The following is a 26,267-nucleotide window of genomic DNA, read 5'->3' as shown; positions in this document are numbered from 1 at the left end:
CTGACCTCTCAGAGTCCCTGCCATGGACCACAACCTCCCAAAGTCAGGGTCATGGCAAACTGGTGTCCTCGGTCAGGACCCAGGTTGGGGGGCCAGATGTGGCTTTCAAACTGGGGCTCTGATTGTCTACATGACTCAGGCAAGAGAAACTCCTGCTGTTGCCTCACCCACCCACGGTGGCCAACACCCACCCACAGCACCCACTGGGGCTGAATGATGGCAGCTAGCAAGATGGTGGGAGGTGCCAATCCCTGCAGACAAGGGCCATATGGTGACCTGCACAAAGTCAGGGCCACACAGCCATGCAGGTCAGAGGAGCCGGTGAGGGGCATTCTCACCATCGATCAGATTTTACTCTTTATTATAACACTACAAAATCACAGGGTGCTCATGATTTGAAATTTTTTATTTTTATTTTCTGAAATGGAACCATTGTACATTGTACAAACCATATCTACTGATGGAATAAATAAGTGAAAAATTATACTGCTGTACAACACACCAAAAAAAAAATCGTAAGAGGAAAAAAAATTTAGATAACGTGAAAAAAGGTCTTTATACCTCTACCCAGGTCCTTGGCGGTAATGAGCATTCCAAACCGTGACATCGTTTGTAATGGGAGGTCACCACCCTATGAGTCGGTCAACTGCCTTCCGGGTTATGGGTGTTAAGTGCCAGCACTTTGTGGAATGTGTAGCCGCAGCTTCCCCAACTTCAAGTTTTTTCGGGGAATTAGTTTGCCCTGGGAGCCCTTTAGGCCATGGGGCCTAGTGTCCGCGGAAGGCATTCGCTTAGGACCCCCGCCCTGGCTTGGTCGGCTGGAAGGTCTTAGATTCTGTGGGGGGAGAGCATGAGGGGCGCAGGGTGGGTGGGGACAGCAGCTCCAAGGAGCGGGCTGTGGGGAAGGAAGCACGTCTGGATTTTTGCAGTCTCATTGTTCGGCGTGGAAGGCCTTCCTGGCCAGCTCTGCCTGGCGTGGCCGTGGCGGGGCGGGGGGCAGTGTGGGGGGCCCAGTCGGTCCCAACCACCGGCCCATTCCTACCTTCAGGCACTTCAGAGAAAAACTAATGACAGCCTCGGTGCGGTGGATGGTGTCTTCATCAACCGTGTCGACTCCCCTTGCCTGTCCAGAGGCCACTGCAAACAGAAGGGGCGCAGGGGACCCTGGCCAACTGCTGTTTCCGTGTGTGTGTGTGTGTGTGTGTGTGTGTGTGTGTGTGTGTGTGTGTGTCGACAGAGAGAGAGAGAGAGAGAGATTCTCCTTCAGTTATCTTGGTTGCCACCTCTCATTTCCTCGAAAGAGCAGGAAACAAACATCCAAATTCATCTTTTGTCAAAACGGAGTTTTGCTGCAAAGGAAAACGTTAACTCTATAGGAGCTGGAGGTAAAGCCGCCTTGAGATTTGCTAAGAGGTAACGCAGAGCGCAGTTCTCCGCGGAACCGCCTGCCTGCCTGAGTGAGGGCAAAACTGATAGGGTTTTTTCTTTTCTTTTTTTTTTTTAAGACAGAAACTTTTCGGCATCGTTAACTTCAACATTAAGATTTCCAAAGTTTGTTTGTTTGTTTTCCCTTATTTCAGGACACATTTTTGCATGAGGTATTTGAAATTCAGGAACATTTTGATTTCTTCTTGAAGTACAGGAACTAGATTGGCTCCCTTAAAAAAAAAAAAAAAATTAAGAGCCTCACCCTCAGAAACTCTTAGAAAATTGAACCTGGCAGACACTTCCTATGGTGGTCAGGAGAGAGATCCACATGTCAAAGGTGGTACCTGAATATGCACCAATTAGCAAAAACAAACAAAACAAAACAAATCCCCAAAAACAACCAACAAAACCCACAACCCTCCCCACCCCACCACACACAACTCAAAGGGAGTTGGAACTCCAGTGCAGTAAAGAAAGCTCAGGAAAAGGGTTAAGGTCTGAGGAGTCCATTTAGGAACTAAGAGCAACCAGGCCTCAGAACCAAACAATTAGGCAGTTGGTCCAAGGGGGCATCTCCATTTTGGTGAGAGGAAGTTGCCCCAGGCAGGCGGGGTTGGAGGCGGGATTCAATCACCCCTTCCTGGAGGAGTGCAGAGCTTTCCAACTCCTTGGTGCCTCCTTTCTGGCCTTCAAGGCCCAACCATCAAAGATCCGCTCCCTGGTGGGGACCCACGGTGGTGCATCCTGGCAATGAGACGAGATCCAACAGTTGGCTCAGCAAGTCAGGAACATTCTGCAGAAGCCAGCGAATTTCCCAAACTGCAATCCTGTGTCCCCCGGGGTGGGGCCGGGGGACCTGGGGAGGCAGAGGGAAGCAGGTTACTGTGGATTTGAAATCCAAGCGACATCCAGTCCTACGAAAGTTCAGCACCAGCTATTCCTGCCTCTGCTCCCAGCTTCCTCAGCCCTTTTATCGTCTTAAGGAGACAATCGTGCAGTCAGCCGCAGAAGCCATTTCATCTTGGGGGGAATGGGAGAAAGCCATTCGGTGGGGGCAGAGGATGGAAGTGCCAGAACAATCTAAGGGCTCTGCATGTCCGTCTGGGCTGCTCAGAAACACCAGGCTCAGACGCCCCGAAGAAGTAAGAGCATATTGAGTGGCCAGCGCTTGGGGACAGTGCCAACGTCTGAGACTCCTCGGACCCTAGACGCTGGTGCTGTGCCCCCCACCCCCCAGCAAAGGCCCAGGAGTGCCCAAGCACCCCACACCTAAAAATCAGGCATCTGAGGAGGTTTTGCTCTTCTGCAGCCTCTGGCTCTTTTCCTCCCTGCGTGCTCTGTTCCCATCGAAGTCCCAGGGCAGGGAGGAGCGAGATGCGAGGGCTGGAGCAATGGCAATGGCCGCCTCAATAAAGCCAAGAGGGCACTTTGCAAAGGGAGATGCAAAACAACCGGGAAAACATGCCAGAGGTCACCTCAGGGCACAAGGCACAAAAAAAGAAAGCAGGAGGAATCGGTGGAACAGTGAAAAGCCCCGACAAAAAGCAAATTCCTGATGGGTACCACCCTCAAATAGCTTATATCGTTAAATAGAGAAGTGGGGGGGGGGGGACAATACAGCAGCAACGCAAATGTGAACTTGGCTGCAGAGACAGTGTGCAGACACTCCTGAGCTGTCGACCCGCCTCCACAAGGACAGTCACTTCAAGATTCGAGTGTTTTGCTTCACAGCAGAAAGTTCTTCAGTGTCTGAGAAGTCATGCCATTCTAGGTTTTCTTGGATTTGCACTTGGTAAACTTGGAAAGTTAGCAGTTCTAACCCGAGGGCTTGCTCGGGGGAAGCTGTTGTAGAGTTAAGTCTGCTGATGGACCTCCCGTGAAATGTGGTCCGGAGACGGGACCCAGTGTCTACATCTCTTCGGAGTTTTGTTGCGAAGCCTCCAGTTTCATCTTTTTAGAGGGCGGCCCTCCTTCCAAGTCCTGGGGAAAGAGGGAGAAAAGGTCACAGGTCAACAAGCTGTGAGGTTGAAGGGGAGCCCAGGATGGGACTGAGGGCAGGACCCCACGGCCAGCTGAGCGTGGACTTTAGGAGGTTCATGGACCCCTGGAGAACTTCAAACCCAAACTCCTCCTATCTCCCCCAAACCCCGCGTCACCTGGGCCCCGCCTGTCCCTGTCACACTGGCTTCCCTCCGGGTCTTCCCTCTGTGCCTCGAAGCACCCCCCCCCTTCACCCTGCACAGCCTGGAGGGGGTACCCTATTATCCATCCTCCAATCTGTAATTAACTGCCAGGGTCATTATTTACACACAAGGTTCAAGTTTACCTCTCTAAGTTCAAAGCCCTAGACCAACCTGGCCACGCTGACAACTGCTCCTCCAGGGCCCAGCACTGGTGGCTGGCCTGGGGCGAACGCTTGGCAGTCGTTGAACGTGCACACGTACGTTATTCTGGGGAGAGGGTGCGTAGTGGTCACCAAATTCCCAAGAAGTCCCTTGACTCAAAGAAAGGTCAAACACTCGCTCACCACCTCTGCCTGGACTGTCCCACTCAACCATCTCTGGCATCGCCATCCTGACCTGTCACCCAAGCCCCACTCTAGACTTCACACGTCCCAGCCGGGGCTCCCAAGTCCATCAGGGGTGCCCCCATCTGCCTGGGATAAAGGCGTGCGGTGCGCGGGAGGCCTCCCTCTGTCTCCACATCCCCACGCCGAGCCTAACAGCAAGTCCTTCAGCTCCATCTCCAAAGCCCCCAGCCCACCCTGCTCTCCCTCCGCCCAGCGCCCCGTCTGCCCCTCAGCTGCCACCACCTCTGGCCCGGATGACACAGCAGCTTGCTCTGCCACCTCCCTACACAGCCTCCAACATAGCCTAGGCGATCTCCTCCAAATAGAAATCATACATAGAATCTAAAACCCACCGAGACTTTCCCACTGACTTCACAACAAAATCCCAACTCCTTACCAGGCTGGGAAGGCCCAGGGACCTAGCCTGTTGTCCCTTTGTGCCTTGTCTCGCCAGCTAGGCTCCAGCCGCCCTGGCCTCCCCACTGTCCTCAGGCTCGCGCCTGTCTCCAGGCCTGTACACCTGTGGTTCCCTCTGCCTAGAAAGCATGCCTTCCCAGCCCTAATTCCTGTCCTTCAAAGTCCCGCCCCCAGCCCACGCCTCTCCGCCTCCACTATCCTGGAAGAACGCCCCACTCCTGTCAGGCTTGTTTGCATCAGCCTGTGCCGGTTCTCCCACGGCACATACTGTGGCTCTGTAATCCGCTGTGTCTGCTGGTTCCCCCTGGGTCTCTATCTGGCATAGTCCCTGGTACACAGGGGGTGCCTGATTAATGTTAAGTAGAGACCCTGGGGCCTTGATGTAGGATGTGTATGAGCTTCTTGTAGCCGACCCTGAGAGCAGGTATGGCACGGAGACGAGAAGAGGCCGCTGTCTTTTCTCTCTCCTTTTCTTACTATGAAAGCGATCAAAGTTCAATCCAGATGTAACAGGAGCCAGTGGGCTGCATGGTCCCTTCTGAGGAAGGTGGGTCTTGCTCAGAAGGTCCCAGGGTTCTGCAGACCACTTGGATGGGAGTGTGTGTGTGTGTGGGGGGTGAAATGTGTGAGTTTAGGAATGGAACCTGGAAAGAGCAGGAGGTAGAGGGTGGGGGAGGTGAAATGAAAGAGCGAAGAGACACGTGGGCTTGGCCGACAGACAAGCAGGAATGGCCGGGCTTCAATGCCAAGTTGTTCGTTTTACTGCAATGCACCCTCCATCTTGCTCACAGACCTAGCAGCTCTGCAAGTGAGTGTGGGCGTCTCTGTGTGTGTGAAAGCAGTGGAGGGGCCCAATTTCAGGTCTGCGCCCCCTGGAATGGGAGTGGAGTTAGAATGGAAGACCCCTAGACTTTTCCAGATGTCAGGGGGGAAGCACTAGATGCCCCCAGGGGTGTGGATCTAAGTTTCAAGTTGAGCTTTCCTCCACTGAGTTCAAGAGGCCATGAGACCCCAGCTCACACCTTGGTTTTACAAACTATACATGAGGCTTTGATTTTTATTTTTAATCAAATGGGCTCATGCTATGCTTGAGGCTCTGTGACTTGCTTTTCTCATTTCACATTGCGAGAATATTTCTTCATTCTTTATCTTACCTAAGTCAACCGTACTCCTTCTAACGGCTGCATAGTAGACTGTTTTATACACAACCCCAGATTCACTTAGCCAGGTCCCTTTCGACAAACTTCCTGCCACTGCAAACACATCTTCCATCAACCCTCCCTCTGTGGCTCTGGGCATTTGGAGAGTGTTCCATAGAATGAAAGGAAGGTGCAGATGCAAAGGTATAGAGATGCGAAAGTCTGAGAGGCGCGTCCCCTGGGGAAGGCCTGGTTCAAGGCTCCATAACGTGCAGACCAAGTTTGGCTGCATACTGCCCTCTCCTTTCTTTCGGCTGCTACTTACTGTCAACATCTCCCGAGGTACCGGAAACTACTCAGCAAAGAGGAAACAGATTTTTTAGTTGACATTTTGATAACTCTGAGACTCCACTCCTCTCGGATGAGCACAGAGGGTTGACAATGAGTCTTCACAGTGCCCGTGGCAACACCGAGGATCTCCTGTGTCCAGCTCTGCTGTAAGCATGTTACCCACCTTCTCTCATCTTCCCATACCCTGGCCCCAAGACAGCCCTGACATCCCATTTTGGCTGCTGGAGACACTGCAGCTCAGTGCATGCCAAGTGACAGACCTGTGATTTGAACCCGGGACATCTGCTCCTATCCACTGGGCTACCTGCTTCTGCACTGTTTGATTCAGACCAGATTCTGACAAATGGTGATGACCCAGAAAGGGGTCCGAGCGGGGGGAGCACGGTCAGTTGCAAAATATATCCAAAGACTATTTCATCCAGCCTTGAGGATTCTGAAGACTTATCTTCCCAGCTCTAAAGGAAGTTGACTTTGGGTCACTGAGAGCAGGCAACGCTTTTATGGATGCAAATAAACAAAGTTACAAAGCTGAGGCTAGGAAAAAAAGACCCTTCGTCTTCCTCCACCCATCCCAAGGGCCGGGCCCGGTGTCCTGTCCTGCATCGTGCCCCAGCGCCCAGGACGGGACACAGAAGGCTGCTCACGAATCTTACTCAATGAATACACAAAAGTTCTAACCATCTAATGAGAAAACAACAAAACAAAATTACAAAACACCTTCAACGTACCCCCGACACCCCAACGGGCTCCTGGCTGATCTGGCTGCCCCTCTGAGACCTCGATCGAGGTACCTGAGAGATTGAGGACATCTCTGCAGCTAGACCCGTGTCTCCAGATGGCTGCCGCTCGACCTTCTCTGAACTGTTCATCGAGTTTTCCAGTGATGACTGTGAATTCTGCTCGTCAGAGGCATCTGAGGGAGAAGAAGACGACAGAAGCTGTTTTCAGACACGTGAGATGCACGGCCAGATGGACCAATTACTAAAAATACCTGGAACTGGGTAGTTTTGTGGCCAGGCGGTCTGTCAGAGCTGCAATGAGCTGGGGGGCTTGGGAAACCTCTTGCTTATTTTTTAATGATGTCATTTTAAGCAGCCAGGCCATGTGCTGGCCCTGTGGCCTCCAACTCTTTCCTGCACACCCCATTATCTGCCAACTGCCCCTAGAGGGCATCCAAAAGGATGCCACAGGCTCTGTGCCGCGTGCACCCGGCGCCCTCTGGTGGACAAAGCACGTTCCAACCATCATGGCTGCGGACTCCTCCCTCTTCATCACAAAGCCTGCATTCTCCTCCACTGGGGAACCGCAGAGGTAACTGCCCCCTTGTAAACATTTCTCTTAATAATATGGGTATTTTTCTGACCATCAGAACAATGACGGGTCATTGCAAGAAACAAAAACTACAGAAACAAGTAAGTTAAAATCGCCAATTATCTCACGCCACCCACAGCTACCATCCCACTAACATTGTAGAGGATTTAGTCCCATCTCTCCAGATGTTTTCCCCTTACACGCACATAATTCTCCTCTCTCCCCAAATAGGGATCGCACAGTATTTTGGAAGGCTTGTTCATGTCTTTTAAAATTCTCTAAATACAGGAGCATACAAAATGGCTGCACGGCATTCTATCAAACAATCACTTATTTAGTGAATCCTGTTTCAGCTCCCTGCTCCCCCCCAGCCCGGCCCCCACATTCCTTTAGCAGCAGGAATGTGCAGGGCATAGCAGGTTGTAGGAGGTGGTGTGGCTTTGGAAGAAGAGGCACCTGTGGTCGTACCTGCAGCTTTTTTAGGGCACAGAACCAGAGCACCCATGGAACAAGCAGTGACACCCCACCCGGGGCCCCAACAACGTATGTCACCCTGATTTTCTAAAAGTGCACTAAAATACTCAAGAATGCCTTACTTTCTGGGATTACAGAGGCAGAAGAGTGACAAAGGGGGAAAAAATGCAGGCTTAAATTTTAAAGCAAGGAAGCAATATGGAGAACTGGGGAAAAGTCAGCAGCACTCCAGAGCCTGAGTCGGGAGGGGATCAGAGGGCTGGGAAGCAGGGCAGGCAAGGGCTGCACGACCCTCCTCCCAAGGGGCTGGCCTCACAGCCCATCCGGCCCAGGTGAGCTGCTCTTAACATTCTCTCACTCCCCAAACCAGCAGCCACTGATCTCTTGTGGGCAGTGCCCGGAGACCTGACATTCTGCCAGGGTCTGAGCTGGGGTATCCTGCTGCCAAGGGGAGAGTCAGGGTTCCATCCTCACTAGGGCTGGGCGCCACCTACAAGCTGGTATCTGGGAGGACATGGGGTTTACAGACAGACCTGGGTTCAAATGCTGCCTCAGTCACTTGTTTTCTGTGGGACCCGGGCTCTCAGTCTCAGATCCCCCCATCCCCGTAAAAATCAAGGTTGACAACAGTCACCCTGATGAGTCCCTGTGAGGATTAAATGGAATGACAGGAAAAGGACCCAAGCAGCAAAATAACCCCAAGTGGGAGTAAAGGAGGGATTACCTAGGGCACAGAACCAAACTCCCCATAAACCTGACATTTCTTTGATATTTTCAGTTTTACATTTAAAACCCATGTTAATGGCAATTCTTCAGAAAGTTAAACACGGAATTACCTCACGACCTACCAACTCCACTCCAAGGTATAGACCTAAAAGAACTGAAAGTAGGCCCTCCAATACTGGCACACAAATGTTCAGAGCAGCACTGCTTACAATGGCCAAAAGATGGAAACAGCCCAAATGTAAATGAACAGATGCAAGGATAAACAGAACGTCATCTGTGCACACGATGGAATGTTATGCAGCCATAAAAAGGAATGAAGCATTGACATATTACAGTGTGGATGAACCTCGAAGACATGATGGTGAGTGAAATCAGGTAGACACAAAAGGCCACACAGTACGTGATTCCATTTATAGGAAATGTCCAGAAAGGGCAAATCCATAGAGACAGAAAGCAGAGTGGTAGGTGCCAGGGGCTGGGGGATGGGAGGGGAGCGATTGCTAATGGGGACAGGATTTCCACTGGGGTGATGGAAATGTTCTGGAACTAGACAGAGGTGGTGATTACACAACATTGTGGATTGTCTGCCCTAAATGCCACTGGCTTGTGTACTTTAACCTGGTTACATTTATGTTATGTGAATTTTATCTCAATTTTAAAAAATCCGCATTAATGTTACCGTCTATTTCATAATGTGTTTGCTTTAACAAACATTTTCGATCGTGATTGTCCTCCTTCTCTCTGACCACAGTTCCCTTCCTGCCCTACACAATGCGTTCTGCAGAGTGGCGTGGGAGGTGGGGCCCCAGACGCAGGCGGAGAAATCACGAAGGTGGCTGGTCACCTGAAGAACCACACTGCCCGCTTGCCCTGCCTGATGCTCAGTGGCCCTGGAGCTCACAGAGTGTTCAAGGGCTCCGTGCAGTGGCCTGATTCTCTTAGCAGAACGGTACTGGAACTCACCCAGGGGAAATTATTTTCCTGGGGCCTAAATTTAGTCCAGGGAGTTTGAACATTATGTCATTCCCTGAACTCACTCAGCAGTAAACAAGTTCAAAGCAAGGTCAACAGCTGGTGACCAATTCACCCTGTCCCACAGGCAGGCAGGCAGCGTGCGCCCACCTGGGAAGGCTGTGTGGGAGGGGTCTGCCTCTGTGTCCTTTCCACAGGAGTTCAGGTGGCCCCTGGCAGTGGGCAGGTGGGCCTGGCCCGCTGTGGTGGTCCTGCCTGAGCAATGCTGGGCAACTGTGCAGGCCTAGTGACCTGCAATGGCCGGAAGAGGACCCTGGTGTGGTCCCCACCAAGAGCTGTGAAGCTTGTGGGGTGGTGGTGCATGGGGCTGGTGGTTACCAAAATGTGGTAGTTATGGAAGGAAGCATTAAACCGAGATATGATTCCTGCAGCTGAGCTTGAACTGGCCCTTTAGGACAAAGGAGACACAGACACCAAACATGGGAGAAACAAGGCCACTGCCGGAAAGAAAGCAGGACGTGGCCCACACCTGGTCCTGCAGGGCCCCTGCCCCCAGCACCCTGGGTCACCCCCCTACCCCCCGCCACACACACAGCTCACCAGGCCCTTCCTACGCGCCAGGCTCAGCCGAGCATGTCACTGACTTTCCTGCCTCACTTACCCCTTTCAGTGACCTGACAAGAGGCAACTTTTCTTTATCTCATTTCATAAACAAGGAAACAGGAAGGTGCGTAGGAGGTGATGCTGCCGCTCAAGGCCACACGGCTGGGAAGAGTCAGCCTAAATGTGACCAGTGCTTCCTGTGTCCACAGCCCCCTGGCCTGTGACTGCACGGCAGGCTGGGAGCTGCGGCTCACTGTCCAGCATCACGAGAGAAGCAGACCACGTATCACTAGCGTGGGAAAAGATCAAAATTCAGAATACGGTTTGTATTGAATGCGTATATATGGCTTTCTTACCATCCTTAAGTTGAAAAATCATTAAGTCAAACCATTGTAAGTCAGGGACCATATATATTTGAAAATTTTCATTTAGTGGCAGTCCAGAGACCTCAAAATAAATGAGCATATACATGTGTACACACACGTCCTCCACAATCAGACCACTTCTCACGGCACCTTCCACTCCCACTATGGTGCAGCCACCATGCTCTCCCACCGGAACGACTGCACTAGCCCCTCACTGTCCTCCTGCCTCCACCCTGGCCCCCCATGATTTGTTCTCAATCACAGCAACCCAAGTGAGCCTTCAGGTCACAACACGCAAACTCCCAGTGGCTCTCAGCTCACTCAGCACAGAAGCCGGGGTCTGCTACGTGGCCTTACGAGCCCCCCACACTGGAGGCCCGCCTCCTCTCCAGCCTCATCTCACTGTCTGAGCCCCGAGCCACACTGAGCATGTTCCCACCTCAGGCCCTCGCATGGGCTCTCTGCCCACAATGCGCTTCTCCGTTATCCACGTGGCTTGCTCCCTCGCCGCATTTGAGCCTCATTTGCACAATGAGGCTTTCCCTGACCCTATAATGTGGCAAGACTCCTCATTCCGTTTTCTTACTTTATAATTCACAACATTTATTTTCCAAATACTAAATCGTGTGATTTGTAAATTGCACCGCACCCCCCACCAAGAATATGAACTCCAGGTGTTACCTTTCTTCTGCCCTCACCTTCCTGGGGCCGGCACATGGCAGGGCCTCCTTAGAGACCTGTCAACTGCCTGCCCGACTGAAGGCTGGATGGAGAGAAGCCCCTCTGAACCCAGTGCTCCAAGGGCACATACCTTCAGCCCCAGGGAGCTCCTTTCCCTCGGCCTGGGCCTCGTCAGCCTTGGTGTCGGCGCCATCGCCGGGCACGGACGAGTTGGGCTCCGGAGCAGGGCTTGAGTTGCTGCTGTTCTCCTGTTTGATGGGGGAGGCGTCTGCTATGGAGCTCTGGTTGCTGTTATCATCTGTGTGGGGAACACGACGACAGGTGAAATCGGGCAGCTGCTGAGAAAAACCAGGTTGAAGTCTCAGCCTGTCCACACCTCCGTGCCTGCAGCAGGACAGTCTCCCAGGAAAGGAGATACTTCCTCCTCCCGAACCTCTGGACATCCAGCGCCGGCCCTCACAACCTATGACCTGCGCGGCAAAAGGTTCTGGGAGTTGGGCCTGACCTGCCCCCACAGGGGCCCCTGAGGACAAGTCTGTGTTTGGAGGCAGCCAGCCACACACAGGGGCCTGGCACAGTCTGACTTTTTGGGGGACATTTGAGGTCTCCTTCTGGGTGAGGAAACCAGACATCTTGTGTACTTGGCTCTGAAGTGATACCAAGGCCGAATCACGTCCCGAGGCAGCGCTGCCAAGAGGTTTCGTCTGATCTCATCAAGCCTCCAGATCAAACTTCCACTTGACACAAAATAAAAGGGAGGGAAGAACAAGTTCACAGCACAAAGTGGGATATTCCACAGGACAACTGACCCAGGTTCTTCAAGTCAAGGCCATTAAAAAAATTTTAAAAAAGGGAAGATTACTGTAGATGAAAGAAAATGAAGAGAACTAACATGATGTGAGAAAATGATTTGGATCCTATTTTGAACACGGCAGCTGTAAGAGATGTTTTGGGACAATCGGTGAATTTGAACATAGCCTGGAGTTTAAAAGATATTGAAGAATTGTTAATTTTGCTGGGAGTGACCATGGTACAGTGGGTATGTAGAAATGTCATTTATTAGTGACGTATGCGTAAGTGTTTAGACACAGACTTAACTATTGTGATGCAGGAAAATTTATTTTAAAATTCTCTAGCACAGGCTCCACACAATTGTCAGAATTTCCTGAGCTTTATACTCAAGAGCTGTGCATTTTTTATATGTAAATTGTAATTCAATTTAAAAACAACACAGTTAATAAATAGATGAGGCAAATACGGCATGATGTTACTGGAAATCTAGGTGGTAGGTATATGGGGTGGTTCACCATAGTATTCATTCTACTGGTCTCTCTTATGAAATTTTTCATAATGAAAAGAAAAAAGGAAATAAAGTTAATTGGGCAATTGCATTAGTGGTTAAGCTGGAGGCAGAACTGGGGTCCCAGGGCACATACCCCCTTACCTTGGACCCCCATTCTTGGGCACAGACAGTCATCTTAAACTATGGATACTCAAGTAGCAAATTTCAAAAATACTACTATAAACTTTATAATACTATAAAATAACACTAAAACTGGCTGCTTTTCTGGGCCATGCTGTACACCTGAGACCAAGGACATTTTTGTGGGGAGGGGAGCGGAGGGAAGAAGAGGGGAAGGGAAGGGAAGAGCATTTAGTCACCTTGTGTAATGCTCTCAACAACCTACCAGGTAGGTTACCACCCTCACTTTACAGAGAGGGAAACTGAGGCTCAGAGTGGCAGAGTCCCTTGCTCAGGCTGGTCTTCCCAGCTCCGAACCCCCAGTCTTTCTTCTACCTCAACCTGCCGAGGAAGCGCCAGGCAGTCACGCAGCCCCTGCTGGGTAAACTGCATCTTAAGCGTACTCTGGGGGTTGGTTAGGAGTGAATTCTGGGACTTAAAAAAAGAAAAAAATGTATACTCTCCTGATTTACCTTTTGAGAAAATCTAACCCTCCGTTCTATGGCAGGATACGCATGCATGTGTGTAGGAAGCACAGAAGGCAGAGAGGCTGGATCCATGCGTCCCAGCGTGAGGTTATGTTAATGAGTGACAATAAGCACTAATGTTTAGCAAGTTAGCTGCCCGAGCCGAGCCTGGTGGCCCAGTGACAGCGTGACCCTGATACGGGGGCTAACCTCAGCTGGATCCTGGAGACTACAGAGCTGGATGCAAGGCCCTCACTTCACCGCCTCATACCCCATTCTCCCACCCGGAGCCTGCCAGGCAAATCCAGCCGGGCCCCCACATCTTGCCCTGAACTTTCACTGACATGCTCTGTGGTTGGACTTGGTCTCGGCTGCACAGGTACTAAAATGCAAATGACACTGAGAAGGTGAGCATGGCTCCTGGTGTGTTCAGCATTCTAGATTTTTTCTGGAATGCTAGTCTAGATTTTTCTAGTGGCCACAAACTTAGATTCTGCCTCCAAAGGACCTTGCATGCCAGCACGGGCATTTCTGACTCTAGGCAAGTTACAGCATTCTCTGAGCCTTACTTTCCTCATCTGAACAATGGGGCTTGTTTTTAGGTAATGCATGAAGCAGGCTTAGCAAAACGCTTGGCACATTGTGATGGCTTCTTAAATGGTAGCTACCAACATGCTAAGGCTTTAAAAAATTATCTTATTTAATACTTATTTAATACAATGGGCCCCAGCCAGGTGGCTTGGGTGGTTGGAGCTCCGTGCTCCTAACGCTGAGGTCGCCGGTTCGATTCTCACGTGGGCCAGTGAGCTGCACCCTCTATAGCTAAGACTGTGAACAACAGCTCTCCCTGGAGCTGGGCTGCTGTGAGCAGCCAGAGGTTGGCATAAGCTGCCGTGAGCTGCCATGGACAGCTGAGTACTGCTGCGGGCTACGGTGTGCCACCATGAGTGGCCAGCAGCCCGCGAGAGCTGCCAGGAGCTGCTGTGAGTGGCCGACCGACAACCGGCGACCGACAGCCTCAGCCGGGGGGAGCGCAAGGCTCATAATACCAGCGTGGGCCAGGGAGCTGCGTCCTACACAGCTAGACTGAAAACAACGGCTTGAGGGGGGAGAAGGAGGGGGTAAAAAATACTCACAATGACCTTATAAAGTAGGCGTTACCACCCCCATTTGACAGATTAAAACAGACAAACCCAAAGGCTACAAGTTAAGTAACTAGTCTGGGATGATGCAGCTGCGGGGAGATCCAAGGAGAGTCAGGCTTGAACCCAGGTCTATGGAGCTCTGACCTAAAAGGCTCCACCTGTAATTCTATGCTTCAATCAAAACCAGGAGCCAGGCCTGGAGTCTTCTTGACCCCTAGAGAGCGGGGGCACTAGCCGGTGCCAAGGAGACAGGTATTACGTCCCAGCCCAAATGCCCTGCTTCCGAAAAGGAAACACATCCCAGCTATGATTGTTCGGCCAGCGGGAGCTTTCTCCACACGCTGCTTTCTCCTCCCCTCCCTTCCCTTATGTGTTTCTTTCAGCAACAAGCAAGACTCTGTCCGCAGAACCTGTGACTATTCTCCAGGCGCGTCAATCTCCCTAGTACAAGACAGCCCTGGGTCTGGAGGGTTAGAACTCAATCAAACCACAATTCCTTTTGGATGTACTTACTCATTTATCTTAATACCACCTTGTGCCAAAGGCTTGGAGTGGTCAAAAGTACGAAGACACTGAACTTGGGATCAAGAGATGGAAAGAGGCCAGTGCTGCCAGCTCTTATACCAGCAGGCCAGGCAGGTGACAGAAGGAGGTGAGCCAGAGGGGCTTGGAGAGGCCGCGCCCTCCCTAAGGGACAGTGCTCCTGCCGGGGCAGGTTGCGGCCCCGAGAGGGAACACGTGCCTGGGCTTTCAGGTTCGGATTTCTCCAAGGATGGCAGAAAAGCAGATTTCCTGATTTACATGTATCAGAAAGTCAATGTTTTAGAGACTTCACATGTGAGTCTCCAAGGTCAGAAGTCAGGTGGTGGTTTTCCTCGGAGGAGTGGGAACGACCAGTAGGGGACACCTGGGCTAGTGTGGCCTGGGTGTGCGTCATCTGTCAACACTGCATGCAGCCATACGCTTAGGGTCTGGGCCTTCCTCTCAGATAAAAAGGTAAAAAAGAAAAATAAACACCAGTAACATCAAGACAACTGCAGATTGGCTGAAGCACGCCCTCAGCCTGGATTTGATCGGTGGGACACTGGTTACAACTTTTGAAATAAGACAGCAAAGGCGGTGAGGCTGGCGCTGTGGAACCAGAGTCCCAGAGTGATTAAGGTGACGTCAGAAATCCAGGTTGGAGCTTCCCAGCGGCCAAAGCAACATTTGAAAATGGAACATAGAGTCATTTATATGGTATGTCAGGCCTAGGAGGGAGAGAGAGAAATGTGTGCCCCAAAAACCTACTGGGCACCCAGGGCTGACAGAACGTCTGTGAGATTTTTGTCCCTGGGTGAGAAGAAGGTCTCATTTTATGTTTCTTGGCTTGTCGGGCTGAGAAAGGCAGTTCCTTCTCCTCCATGGAGCCTTCTCCTTGGCACAGAGGCCTCCTGCTCCTGCCCAGCCCTCCTACCCCTCACCTGGAATGTGGGCAAACCTGCTGCTGAAACAAAACACAACTGAGCGCTCTGCTCGGCCCAGGGGCCTGGCAGGAGGGCCGAGCACGCGGGGCGGGGGAGCTCACCATGCATATCCATCATCCCCGGGGACGAGCTGTTCTCCGGCGTGGTCACCTCCGAGCCACACTTCTCATCTTTGCCCTTTTTCTTGTTCTTGTTTTTCTGGAGGAGAAAATGGAGCAGAACCCGAGTTACCAATCACATGTGCGCACACAGGAGCGGGACCCTGGGGGGTGGTAGGAATATTTTATTCCACGGACTCGTCTTGGAACCCCCCAAATCCCTGGAGGGCTCTCCTTGGGCTTCATCTGAACACATCCCACTAGGGGTCTCATCAAAGAGCTCAGCGGAGGGAGGCCTCTGGGGCTGCAGATAAACCCACGGCGTTTGTAGGGCCGGCACCTGCAGGCCTGCAAACACCCTGGTTGGCGGGAGTCTCCTCCTCCTTCAGGGAGAGCATCTGGGGAAAAGGCCATGGTCACGGGCCCAGAGCTGGTACAGTGATGCCAGGTGAGCCATGGAAGAACGGAGTCACACATTCCCACGCTGGTTAAGCCCCAGGGCTGCCTGTCTCCAGCACCACAGGGGAAGACCAAGGGAAGAGGGAGGGAGAAGTTTTGCACGTGGTTCTATTTTTTACAACTGGAATAGAGTCATGTTAGAAACAACCTGCGTCCACTGGTAAGAGACTCATTAAATAAATGATGGTTCATTCATTCGATGTAATGTGATGTAACAATTACGGAGAATAAGGCAGCCCTTCCTTTAATAATGGGGAATGATCTACAAAAATGTCAACATTAAACACGTTTCAATTTCTCCAAGATGTATAAAGGTGCAGAATGGAATGGAATTAATGGTAACAGAAAGGACAAACGTGTATTTACATGTTTGCAGGCACCTGCTCTCTGTGGAAGAAAAAACACTGGGTGCCTCCAAGGAAAGGAGCTGGATGGGGTCGGGTGAGGGGGGGACGGCGTGCGCAGGGATGGGAAGCAGATTTATAAAATGGTATACAGAAAAAAAAAAAAAAAAAAAAAAAGCTAACATTTGAAGAATACGTAAACCTAGAAAAGCGGAATGTAGATTGGTGGTTTCCAGGATCTTGGGTTGCAGGGAGGAACAGCTAAGTTTTCTTTTCGGAGTGATGAGACAGTTCTGGAATTACAGCGGTGATGGTTACACAACTCTGTGAATATACTAACACTGACTTGTACACTTTAAAAGAGTGAATTTTATGGCAGGTGAATTGTCTCTGTTTAAAGGAAGTTTTTAAAGTAATGTTTGAATTTCGTAACACGTTTTATCTATGTAAAACAATAAAATTTTCCAGAGTTCTAAAGAAAAAAAACAACAGGTGTAACCGTGTCATAATTGGGTGGTGTTTTTTTTTTTTTTTTTTTTAAAAAAAGCTAGCTATCCCCCACAATGCAGATTCCTGGACAAAACCATCCGGGATTTGGATTCAGCTGTCTTGGGCGGGGCCCAGGAACCTGCCATTTCTTCAAGAGTCCCAGGGGATCAGATGCTCAGCCAGTTGGGAGACCCATCACCCTAGAGGGAGCGGGGGTGGGGAAATGGCGTCTTCTACATCCCACCTCAGAAATCACAGCAAACCAGCATTTCTTGAGCACCACCTCTATAGCTGCGCTGGGCTATGTTCTCCCCGTGTGACATATCTCACCTCTGCTTTGTTGCAGAAACCCCAGGATCTGGATTCTACTGCTTCATGGCACGAAAAAGGGAACTAAGGCCCATGGAGATGGGGGTCACCTGTCCAACATCACAAGTTCATCAGGGGTGGTCTGTCCCACTCCAAATCTAGTGCCCTCGGCCCAGCCTGGGGCTGCCTGAACTTGCCGACAGCCCATACATATATTAGGTTTTCTCCTTGATCAGGATCCATTTGGCACTTCCCCGATGTCTGTTCATGCTATTCTATAATTGTCTTCTCCCAATGAGATTATACATTCCTTGAGAGCAGGGACCACGTCTTCTGAAATGCAACAGCGTTTCTACACCACCTAATGATGTGCAAGGCACAGACGGGGCCAGAGCCAGGCGCTGCCTTCGAGGAGCCTGGCCATACTCTGCTCTCCCCGGGGAACAGCCGACACCCAGTACCGTGAGGGTCCAGGTCTCAGGGCGTCCGGAGAGGGCAGCCCTGGTGGCTCCATGAGCCCAGGCCAGAACCAGAAGGGACTACAAACAGCCACATTCTCAACCCAGCACCGACCCAGGCAGGGGCAAGCATGTAACCACAGGGTCAAGAATGCAGCCTCAGCCTTGCCTGGAACCCAAGACAGGTAACCAAAGACGACGGAGGGAGGCTTAGCCCACTTTACTTAGCTCCCCCCACCCCCGAAACCTACCAATCACAACCATGTCACCCCCAGGAGCAAATGGGGCCTTGCGGCTCAGTGTGAGCCGTTGTCCTGGAGGAGAGAACTGTGTACGCTTAGGAAAGGCACTCCAGGTGGGGGGAACAGCCCATGCAAAGGCCTGGAGGGGGACCATTCTGGATTCTGCCTGGAAATGAGAGTAGCTGACCTGGAGCCTTTGGGAGTAACTGACCTGGGAGCCAGGAAGCTGAAAAACTGCCATGGGGAGCTGCCATCAATCCCTCCTTAAACTCGAGCACAGCCCCTGGGGCGCCCTCCGGTGGCCACAGTCACAATCTCTCTGGGAGCTCCTCACAGTGGTCCATGCTTCCTGCACCAAACTCTCTCACTCTGGGGTCACCTGTCACCAGCAGCTCCAACCACCAGAAGGTTCTCCAACAGTGGAGAGAACATGTGCTTTAGAGTCAGACAGACCTGACACTTGCTGTGTGACTCTGGGGAAATGGCTTTACCTCTGAGCCTGCGTCCTCACGTGTACAGAGAGGCTAGAGATCAACTCCACACACTCAGTATGAGAAATAAATGAGGTAATGCCAGGCAGATAGTCAGGTGTTCAGGACGGGAGAGGATCTGCCTATCTGTGGGCACCACTACACGCGTCCCCCAAACCATGGTGCCCAGGGCCCAGGGGAGGGGACACCTCTGCACTAAGGTGTGTCCCCACTGGCAAAATGTGGAGCTCTCAGCCCAGAAGAGATGACCTGCAGGGGACACTTCCCACCTCTCTGAGGACCAAACTCTGGGGCTGGACCGTGAGTGGGGAAGAGGACACAGGTCCAGCAGCCTGTCCATCCCTAAGCTGGGTGCCTCTGCTTCCCAGGTAGCCTTGGGCCCAGCGTCCCACCATGGTGGCAGTCAAAAGCCCCTGTCCTCCTGGTGGGAGGGACATGGATGGACAGCCCCACCCCAGGGGGAAGGCCCCTAATACTCACATCGTCAACCTTTGGCTCTGTCACAGGGACCCACTTGTAGATTCGCAGGGATGTGTCACCCACGGTCACCCACTTCTTCTCCCTGCGGAGGAAGAGGAAGAGCCTGTTACCAGGGGCTTTGGGGGCAGGGCCCTGCTCACGCCTGTGGGGGCACCAGCCCTACTCCCTTGGGGCAGCTGTGATGCAGTGACTGCTTGGAGTTAAGAGGACGAGCTCCAGGTCCCATAGACGAGGTTCTAATCCCAGCTGAGATGCTCATCAGCTGGGGCCCCTGGGCAAGTCACTTCATCTGTCTGAGCCTCAGTGTCCCCCTCTGTTAGACCACAGAGTCGTCCAGCTCTCTGAGATGCTGTGAGGAGTACATGACACCACGTGTGTTAAGGTCCCCCCAGTGCCTGGAAGGAAGTGCTCGGTAAGACTGGGGGGAGAAGGGCTGCCATTGGGGTGACTCATCTGGATGAGGGGAACCCGGCCCCAGAGTCCTCTAGCTTTTGTCCCACATCGCTCCCAAGTGGGGCCACCCCAGCCCCTCTGGGCAGCAGAGAAGCCCATGTCTGCACGGCTGCCCCCACCCCCAGCCTGTCCTAAATTCCTGGAGGACAGCATCCAGGGCCCTTGGCTGCCAGAGGCAGGTTTATGGATGAGGAGAAAGTCACAAGCCATGAGAAGGCAAAGAGGTGACTGGTTTTCATTCAGGATAAAAATGACCGCCCTCTCCTCCACACCGCTATGCTCCAAGCCACTGTCCTTCTCTAGATTATTGTCACAGCTCCAGAACTTCTATCCTTGACCCCCTGTATCCTACAAGCCAGGTCATGTCACTTCCTGCCCCAAACACTGGGACTGAGGGCACGTGGGCTCGGGGAGAACTCACTGTAGGGGGAGCTGGGATTTGAACCCCGGGCAGTGCAGGCTCTTGGGTCCACGCTCCTAGCAGCAGGCTCTGCCATCCTGGGAGAAGTGGGAGGTCAAGGCCAGACGCACGCCTGGTACAGGTGGTGTAGCTGCCAGGAGCCCTCAGCAATTTTAGCGACAAGGTTCCACCAGAACCCAGAACTACACGTGACATGAGTGCCTCTCTTCGTGAGCTGTCTGGCACTTCCTCCAGTCTCCCCGCCCCGATCTCAGCCTTGGGTCCTCTCCTCTGTGGATGGGGAGGCCCAGGTGGTATTACAGCCACCTGGCACCCCTTCACTACACGGGGTTCTGAGCACCCGAGCACACTCCAAACCACCTAACCAAAACCACAGACACCTCTATTCCCAAACTGTGCCTGCTCGGGTCCCACATGTTCCCTGCTAGAGGAAGATAGGACCTCGCTTTTATTTTTATATATGATAATATATTATTATGACCATTTCTAGTGTGTTCTATGTGCTAAGCATTGTCCACACTTGCTCTAATCTTCCCATAACCTTGTGTGGCAGGAATTGTTACCCTCCCCATTTGACGGATGAAGAAACTGAGGCACGGGGAGGTGAAGGCATCAAATCCTCCTTGCTGCACTGCTGTTTGCAGCAGCCTCTCCCGCCTCATCCCTGCCTCTTTTAGCCCAGAAAGAAAGAAGTAAAGGCAGGTATCGAAGTCACCACCCACCCACCTCCTTCGTGCTGGAGGCAGAATGGACAAGCCACAATCCCAGTCTTTCCCTACCTCCATTCTGAATAATCAGAACGTGCCAGGAAGGGACAGAGGCAGTCCAAGAAACAGTCTCAGTGACAAAGCGACAATCATAATAGCCATTGTGTGCCAGGCTTCGTGCCAAGTGCTTAATTTACACGCCCTCGCTCCCAGAGATTGCCACTAGGCCTATGTAAGGGAGACTACTATCACCCCACTTTATAGATGGGGGATTGGAGGCCCAGAGAGGTTATACCACTAGTTCAGGGTCACACAGCTAGTCAATGGCAGAACCAGGACTAGACACAGGCTCTGAGCCCAGCACCCACCTTCTGCTATTCTGTCTCTTGTGAAAACTAAGCATCCGTTCCACAGAGCGTGCTGTGAACAGAAGCTGGACAAATGTGCAAACTGCTTGAATCCTGCAGAAGTGACCAAAGGCACTTACTACTCAGAAGCCCTTGACTGGCTTCCTCGCCCTGGGCCCCAGTATACCAGGAAATCCACAGTTTGATTGTGTAAACAAAAAAAAAAGCAATTGACTTGCAAATACACAAGACACCTTTCAGGGCAGAAAGTACCAGATCTGGGTTTGCGGCCACACACGAGTCAGGATGAATGTTTGCAGTCGCAGGTGCTTCCCAGAGAGGTTAGGGGGCCTGCAGGTTATGAGCTCAATACAACCAGGTCATCCCTTCGTCCTGGCTGGAGACCCTTGGCCCACGTCCCCCGCTCACCGTGCTTCAGCTGCATTCCTAGCTGCGGACACTGAGGGGCTATCAGACAGGGGCCAGAGTGTCAAGGAGCCCACCTCAGGCCTGCCATTCGGTCAGCAGCCACCCAGGAAGAGCCAGGGCCCTGGAGCTCAGGTGTTAAGTCGCTGAGCAAGCACCAGGGAAGATGAGAAGGGATTTCACAGACGTGTCGCGTGAGCTCAGAGCGTCTCATCAAGCTGGCGGCTTGGCAGCGCCCTGGGAAACACCACATGGGCTTAGAGGAACAGCTGAGTTCCCAGAGCCGCCCCCAAACCCATCACCCAGAGCACATAGCCCCCACCCCCCACAAGGGTAGTAAGCGGTAGCTATTACCTTGCGTCTGGCAAACAAGTGGCCCACAGACGTGTTTTTGTCTGGCCTGCATGGTGCTTTTAAAATTTTGAATCAATTTCCAAACTTAAAAAAAGTCAGACAGTATAAAAATCCAGATTCCTGGCTACTTTCAAAAACATGACCTGACCACGAGGGGCCCACAGGCCCCCCCGAGAGGAGCAACGGCACTCGCCAGATGGGGCTCTGCGGTTCCCTCAGATCCTCCAGCTCTCCCCACCTGTAGGCACTGGGCCCGGATTCACGACCACCAGGCCCCACCCCAACCTCGCCAGGAAGCTGCCCCTGGGCGTGCCCTGAGCCCTCCTGCTTCGTGGCCCCTGGTAACCAGCCAGGCTTCGGCATCGCTCTCTTCCCATCAGGCCTGGACTCCAGGACGAAAGGAGGACGTGAGGTCCCCGCTGTGGGGACAGAGCTCCGAATGCTCCTCCTGAGCAAGGCTCCTATGTCAACTACAAGCACCCAGCGCAGGTTCTCCAGGCCAAGGCCAATTTCCAACGTTCTCCCAAGGCCAGGTCCAAGGCCAAGACCATCCTGGGGTCACCTGGCTCCCTCAAAGAGAGCTCTACATCCCTTCCTTTGTATTCACTTCCCAGGGCTAGTCCTTGACACCTCCGAGGCCTGGTCAATGGCTGGCCTTATCCTAACTAGGCCCAGGCCCACATGAGCTGCCCGGTGCCTGGCAGGAGGGTACCCCCAAAGGTACTGAGGGGGGACCCTAGGCACAAACCTCCCCCACCGCCAGGGACAGGTGGGAAGTCCTTGGAAAGTCTCACTGAGGGATCTTTCAGACCAAAGGCCCGGGGCCCCCAGCCCAGTCCTATTTCTCAGCTCAAGCCATTGCCTCCCACCTAATGCGTCTCCCACCCTGCTGTTCTCCACTCACACTGGCCCGCCTAACCCTGGCCGGTTTCCTAAAAAGGGGCCCACCATTTTGTCCTTCCTTCAGCCATCTTCTGGCTGCCTCACACTCACCAGCTTGCCCTGCTGGGACATCAGACAGAAAGGAGAAGAGGAGCGGCCAGCAGCTGTGGACACAGTGGCTACCGCGGGCTGCTGGCTCTTTCCAGGGGCAGGGGAAGGGTAGGGCTGGCAGAGGTTTGTCAGGGGGTCACTGGGGCTGGCGAGAAATACCACCCTAGGCTTCCAGGCTGAATGACATGCCAGACACCTTCTTTCTCCTCTGGGTACAATATAGGATGCTGAAATAAATTTGAATTTCAGATAAACAATGAGTAATTTTTTTTCGGTATAAGCATGTCCCAAATATTGCATGGGACATACTTATATTAAAAAAAAAAAAAAAGCCTATTTTAAAAATTATTTTGTTGTTTACCTAAAATTCAAATTTAACTAGGTGTCCTGTCATTTTATTTGCTAAATCTGGCAACCCAACATCCCAGCCAACGGTGAACTGCACGGTTGGTGGCCACGCAGTTAATAAACAACCCAACGTCTGGAGGACTGACTGGAAGACCCCTTCTAAACGCACAGTGAAGGTGAGATTTGGCTTCTGGAGGCCGGAGAAACCCGATATAAGGCAGTTTTTGGGTTGTTGTTTTTTTTTGCCTAGAAGAGGCAGGAAAAAAAGAAAAAAACATCAGCAAAATACAAGTTTCTACAGAGCCCACCTTATAATGAAGACATTTAATGACTGCTCCAGTGTACAGGGGTGAGGGCTGTTAGAGACCCAATCTTATTCTAGTGGGGGAGTGGGGAAGGAAGCCCCACAGAACCCCTTTGCTGCCATGGTTGGAGAAGTACCATGGTTTGCCCAAGGTCACGGCCAGGAAGTTACCTGGAAGCCCAGTCCAGCCTTGAGATCCCAAGCCTGAGGTCTTTAGAGGACTTGACAGGTTGTTCCCCAAAACACAAGCAGGGAGGGACATAAGCTCTCCTCCCCTCCCCTAAACACAGGCTGGGCCTGCAGTGGGCTCAGCAGCATCCAAAGCCTCCAGGCCGGCTGCTCTGGGGCCCACAGGGTGGAAAACCCCATAGTTCCATCTGCCCTCCCTGCAGAGCAGCTGGCAGGCAGGCCCTACAGGAGCAGCTGTCAGGGTGTAGGAAGCCTCTGCCTGGCTGGGAACCTGGGGCAGAAGGCCCCACCACGCCTCCTGGAACAGAAAAAGGCAGCTTGTCCCCAGCCTCTTTCTCACCTCCAGGCCTGTGATAAAAGGGACTTAGGCCCAGACACCAGTTTTTCTCTTTACAAAGGCGCTAAGATAGGGGACAACTCCAGCCTTCCCTCTGGAAATCCCACAGGAGAGGGGGCTGTGGACTTGTTTTCCGGTGTGTGTTTTGGCCTGCAGCTGTTTCTGCCATTTTTAAATGGGTCCAGTCCCAATCGGGGTGCCCTGAGCACTAGCGGAGCTCCCACAGCACGGAAGACTTGGATTTCAACTTTGGAAAGTCTCCCCTTCTCACGGTTCTGAAAATTCTTTGTCCCATTGGAGCCAAACCCAGCCCTCGGCCGGGCATCCGGCCATCTGCAGACAGCCCTTTCCATAGGAGGCCTGGGAGCACGTGGACTTTATTGATTTTCCTCTTGCCTTTTTTGTTGGGTTTGACTCAGAAAGGACAACTAACTTGTGACACGGCTAGACTGGATCCTGGCCCCCTGTGGTTTTTAGAGACCAAGGCGTTACTCAAGAAATGACACCCCTAAACATAAACATAGTCCTCCACGGGGGGCCTGCCCAGTTTTCAGGCTTTAAATAAAGGGTCAGGACGAGCCCGCCGGCACTGACACTCCAGAACGTCGCGGCTGCTCCTCTCCCTCCCTGACCCTGGTGAAGCCGTGGGGGAAAAAAATAATAAAGTTGAAATCAGGGAGCTGGGAGTTTTCAACAAGTCTGCCCCAACCTGGCGATGTGCTGCGTCTCGGGCCTGGCTCTCGGGCGATTCTGAGTCAGACCCCGCCGGGGCCGAGCAAACATTCAGTCCTATTAATTACAATAAGGCCACGCCGGACACTAGCTCGAGCTCGAGAAACACGCGCGGCCAACCCGGAGTCTCCCTTTCCCCCCCGTGCAGAGAACAAAAACAACGGCTCCCTCCGCAAAACAAACACGAGCTGCTGGTTTGGGAAAGGCAGACGCGCGGCCCAGGACCAGTTTCTGAGCAAAAACCTTGGCTCGCCCGAGTCCCGCGCCCGGGTGCCGGGTGGAGCGGGCGCAGGGGGTGCCCGGCGCCCTGGGCCCCGCGGCGCCCCTCCTCGCGCTCGCCCCCATCTTGCTTCCCCGCCAACAGCCCTCGCTCCAGGCAGCCCAAAGCGCTAAATTTAAACGGCTCGCGCTCTGCAAACTCCGCAGACTCGAGGGCGCCGGGCCTGGGAGGCGGGGAGCGAGCGAGCGAGCCGGCTGGGGAGGGAGCGAGGGAGGGAGGCCCGGCGCGGGCAAGGGCGCGGGGGCCGGCGCTGCGCCGCCCGGGGCGCGCGGGGAGGAGACGGAGACCGCGGCGGCCCGCTCCGCGCTGCACAATGGAGCTCGCGCTCTCCCCTCCGCCGCCGGCATCGCGGCCCCGGCGCGCGGGAAGCCGCTTTCATGTGACTTGCACAAAACGAAATGGCTTCTGGGGCCGGCCCCGAACCCCCCTTCCCGGGAGCCGAGCGCCGCGGCAGGGACTGCCCGCCGCTCAGCCGCCCGGCTCGGGGCGCCCCCGCCTCCAGGCTGCCACCGCCGCCGCGCCAGGTGGGCGACAGGCGCGAGCGCACCTGGGCAGCGGCCGCGGCCCCCGCCTCGCGCAGGTGACCCGGCTCGCGCGCCGCCCGCCCTCTCCAACTCCCGGGCCCGCGGGCGGCCGGGACGCTGCGCCCGCCGGCTTTTTGTATGTGGTCTGGGGTCGGGCGGCCGCGGCACCGAGGGGGCGAGCTGCGCCTCCGCTTACCATTTGCGCACTTTCTCAATAGCCGCCATGACCCTCTTGATATCATCTTTGGCCCGGCTCCTGGTCTCGGCTCGAACCGACCTGCCCGACATGGTTCTGGCGGGGAGAGAGAGGCTGCGAGCGCGCCGCCGGGTCCTGCTCGCGCTCCGCGGCGGCCACACTCGCGCCCGCCCGCCGCTCACTCACACACACAGACTCACACACACAGACGCTCACACACACACACACGCACACACACACACATACACACACACACTCACACACACACACGCACACACACACATACACACACACACACACACACACACACACACAAAGCCGGGGCCGCCGCGCGCCCGGGCCCAGTGCGCAAGCGCCGGGCGGCAGCTGCTCGGAGCAGGGGGAGCAGCGCCGCCGCAGCCGCCAGCAGTGCGGCCTCCGGGCGCCGCCTGGCTGCGCCGCGAGCCTGCCACCCACCCCGGGGACGCGACCAGGGGCGCCCGGAGACCCGGACCCGGCACGCGGAGGGGACAGCCGGCGGGCGAGCGCACGGACACTCACCCGAAGGCCGCAGGTGCCGCGGGGTCCCCCGGGGAGGAAGGGCCGGCCGCGGAGGGAGCGCGTTCCTTGGGAGCCAGCCCGGCGGCCGGTCCGCCGCCCCGGGTTTGCGGCAGCCGGTGCGGTAATGCAAGTTTCCTGCGGGGCTCTTGACTTCGCGGAGTTGAAGGCGA

At 53.6% G+C, this 26,267-nt stretch overlaps 1 protein-coding gene across 2 annotated transcripts; it reads right to left on the bottom strand.

Annotated features, from left to right (window-relative positions):
* Positions 1-388: 388 nt before the first annotated feature.
* Positions 389-26,231, bottom strand: BCL7A (BAF chromatin remodeling complex subunit BCL7A). 2 transcript variants are annotated; one of them, XM_074321494.1, is made up of 7 exons: positions 26,098-26,231; positions 25,558-25,653; positions 18,947-19,028; positions 15,678-15,774; positions 11,167-11,334; positions 6,633-6,817; positions 389-3,408 (listed from the first exon to the last, which is right to left on the bottom strand). In XM_074321494.1, exons 2-7 carry the CDS (start codon positions 25,647-25,649, stop codon positions 3,337-3,339), a joined length of 696 nt encoding a protein of 231 aa, XP_074177595.1. In that variant the 5' UTR covers positions 25,650-25,653; positions 26,098-26,231; the 3' UTR covers positions 389-3,336. The 2 variants fall into 2 exon arrangements, with proteins under 2 accessions (XP_074177595.1, XP_074177596.1); XM_074321495.1 differs by having other exon boundaries at positions 6,696-6,817.
* Between the last annotated feature and the right edge of the window lie 36 nt (positions 26,232-26,267).

This window comes from Rhinolophus sinicus, linkage group LG16, assembly GCF_036562045.2.
Source record: "Rhinolophus sinicus isolate RSC01 linkage group LG16, ASM3656204v1, whole genome shotgun sequence".
Taxonomy (NCBI): domain Eukaryota; kingdom Metazoa; phylum Chordata; class Mammalia; order Chiroptera; family Rhinolophidae; genus Rhinolophus; species Rhinolophus sinicus.
The sequence above is the reverse complement of the archived record's forward strand: the minus strand, read 5'-3'. Positions and strand labels throughout refer to the sequence as shown.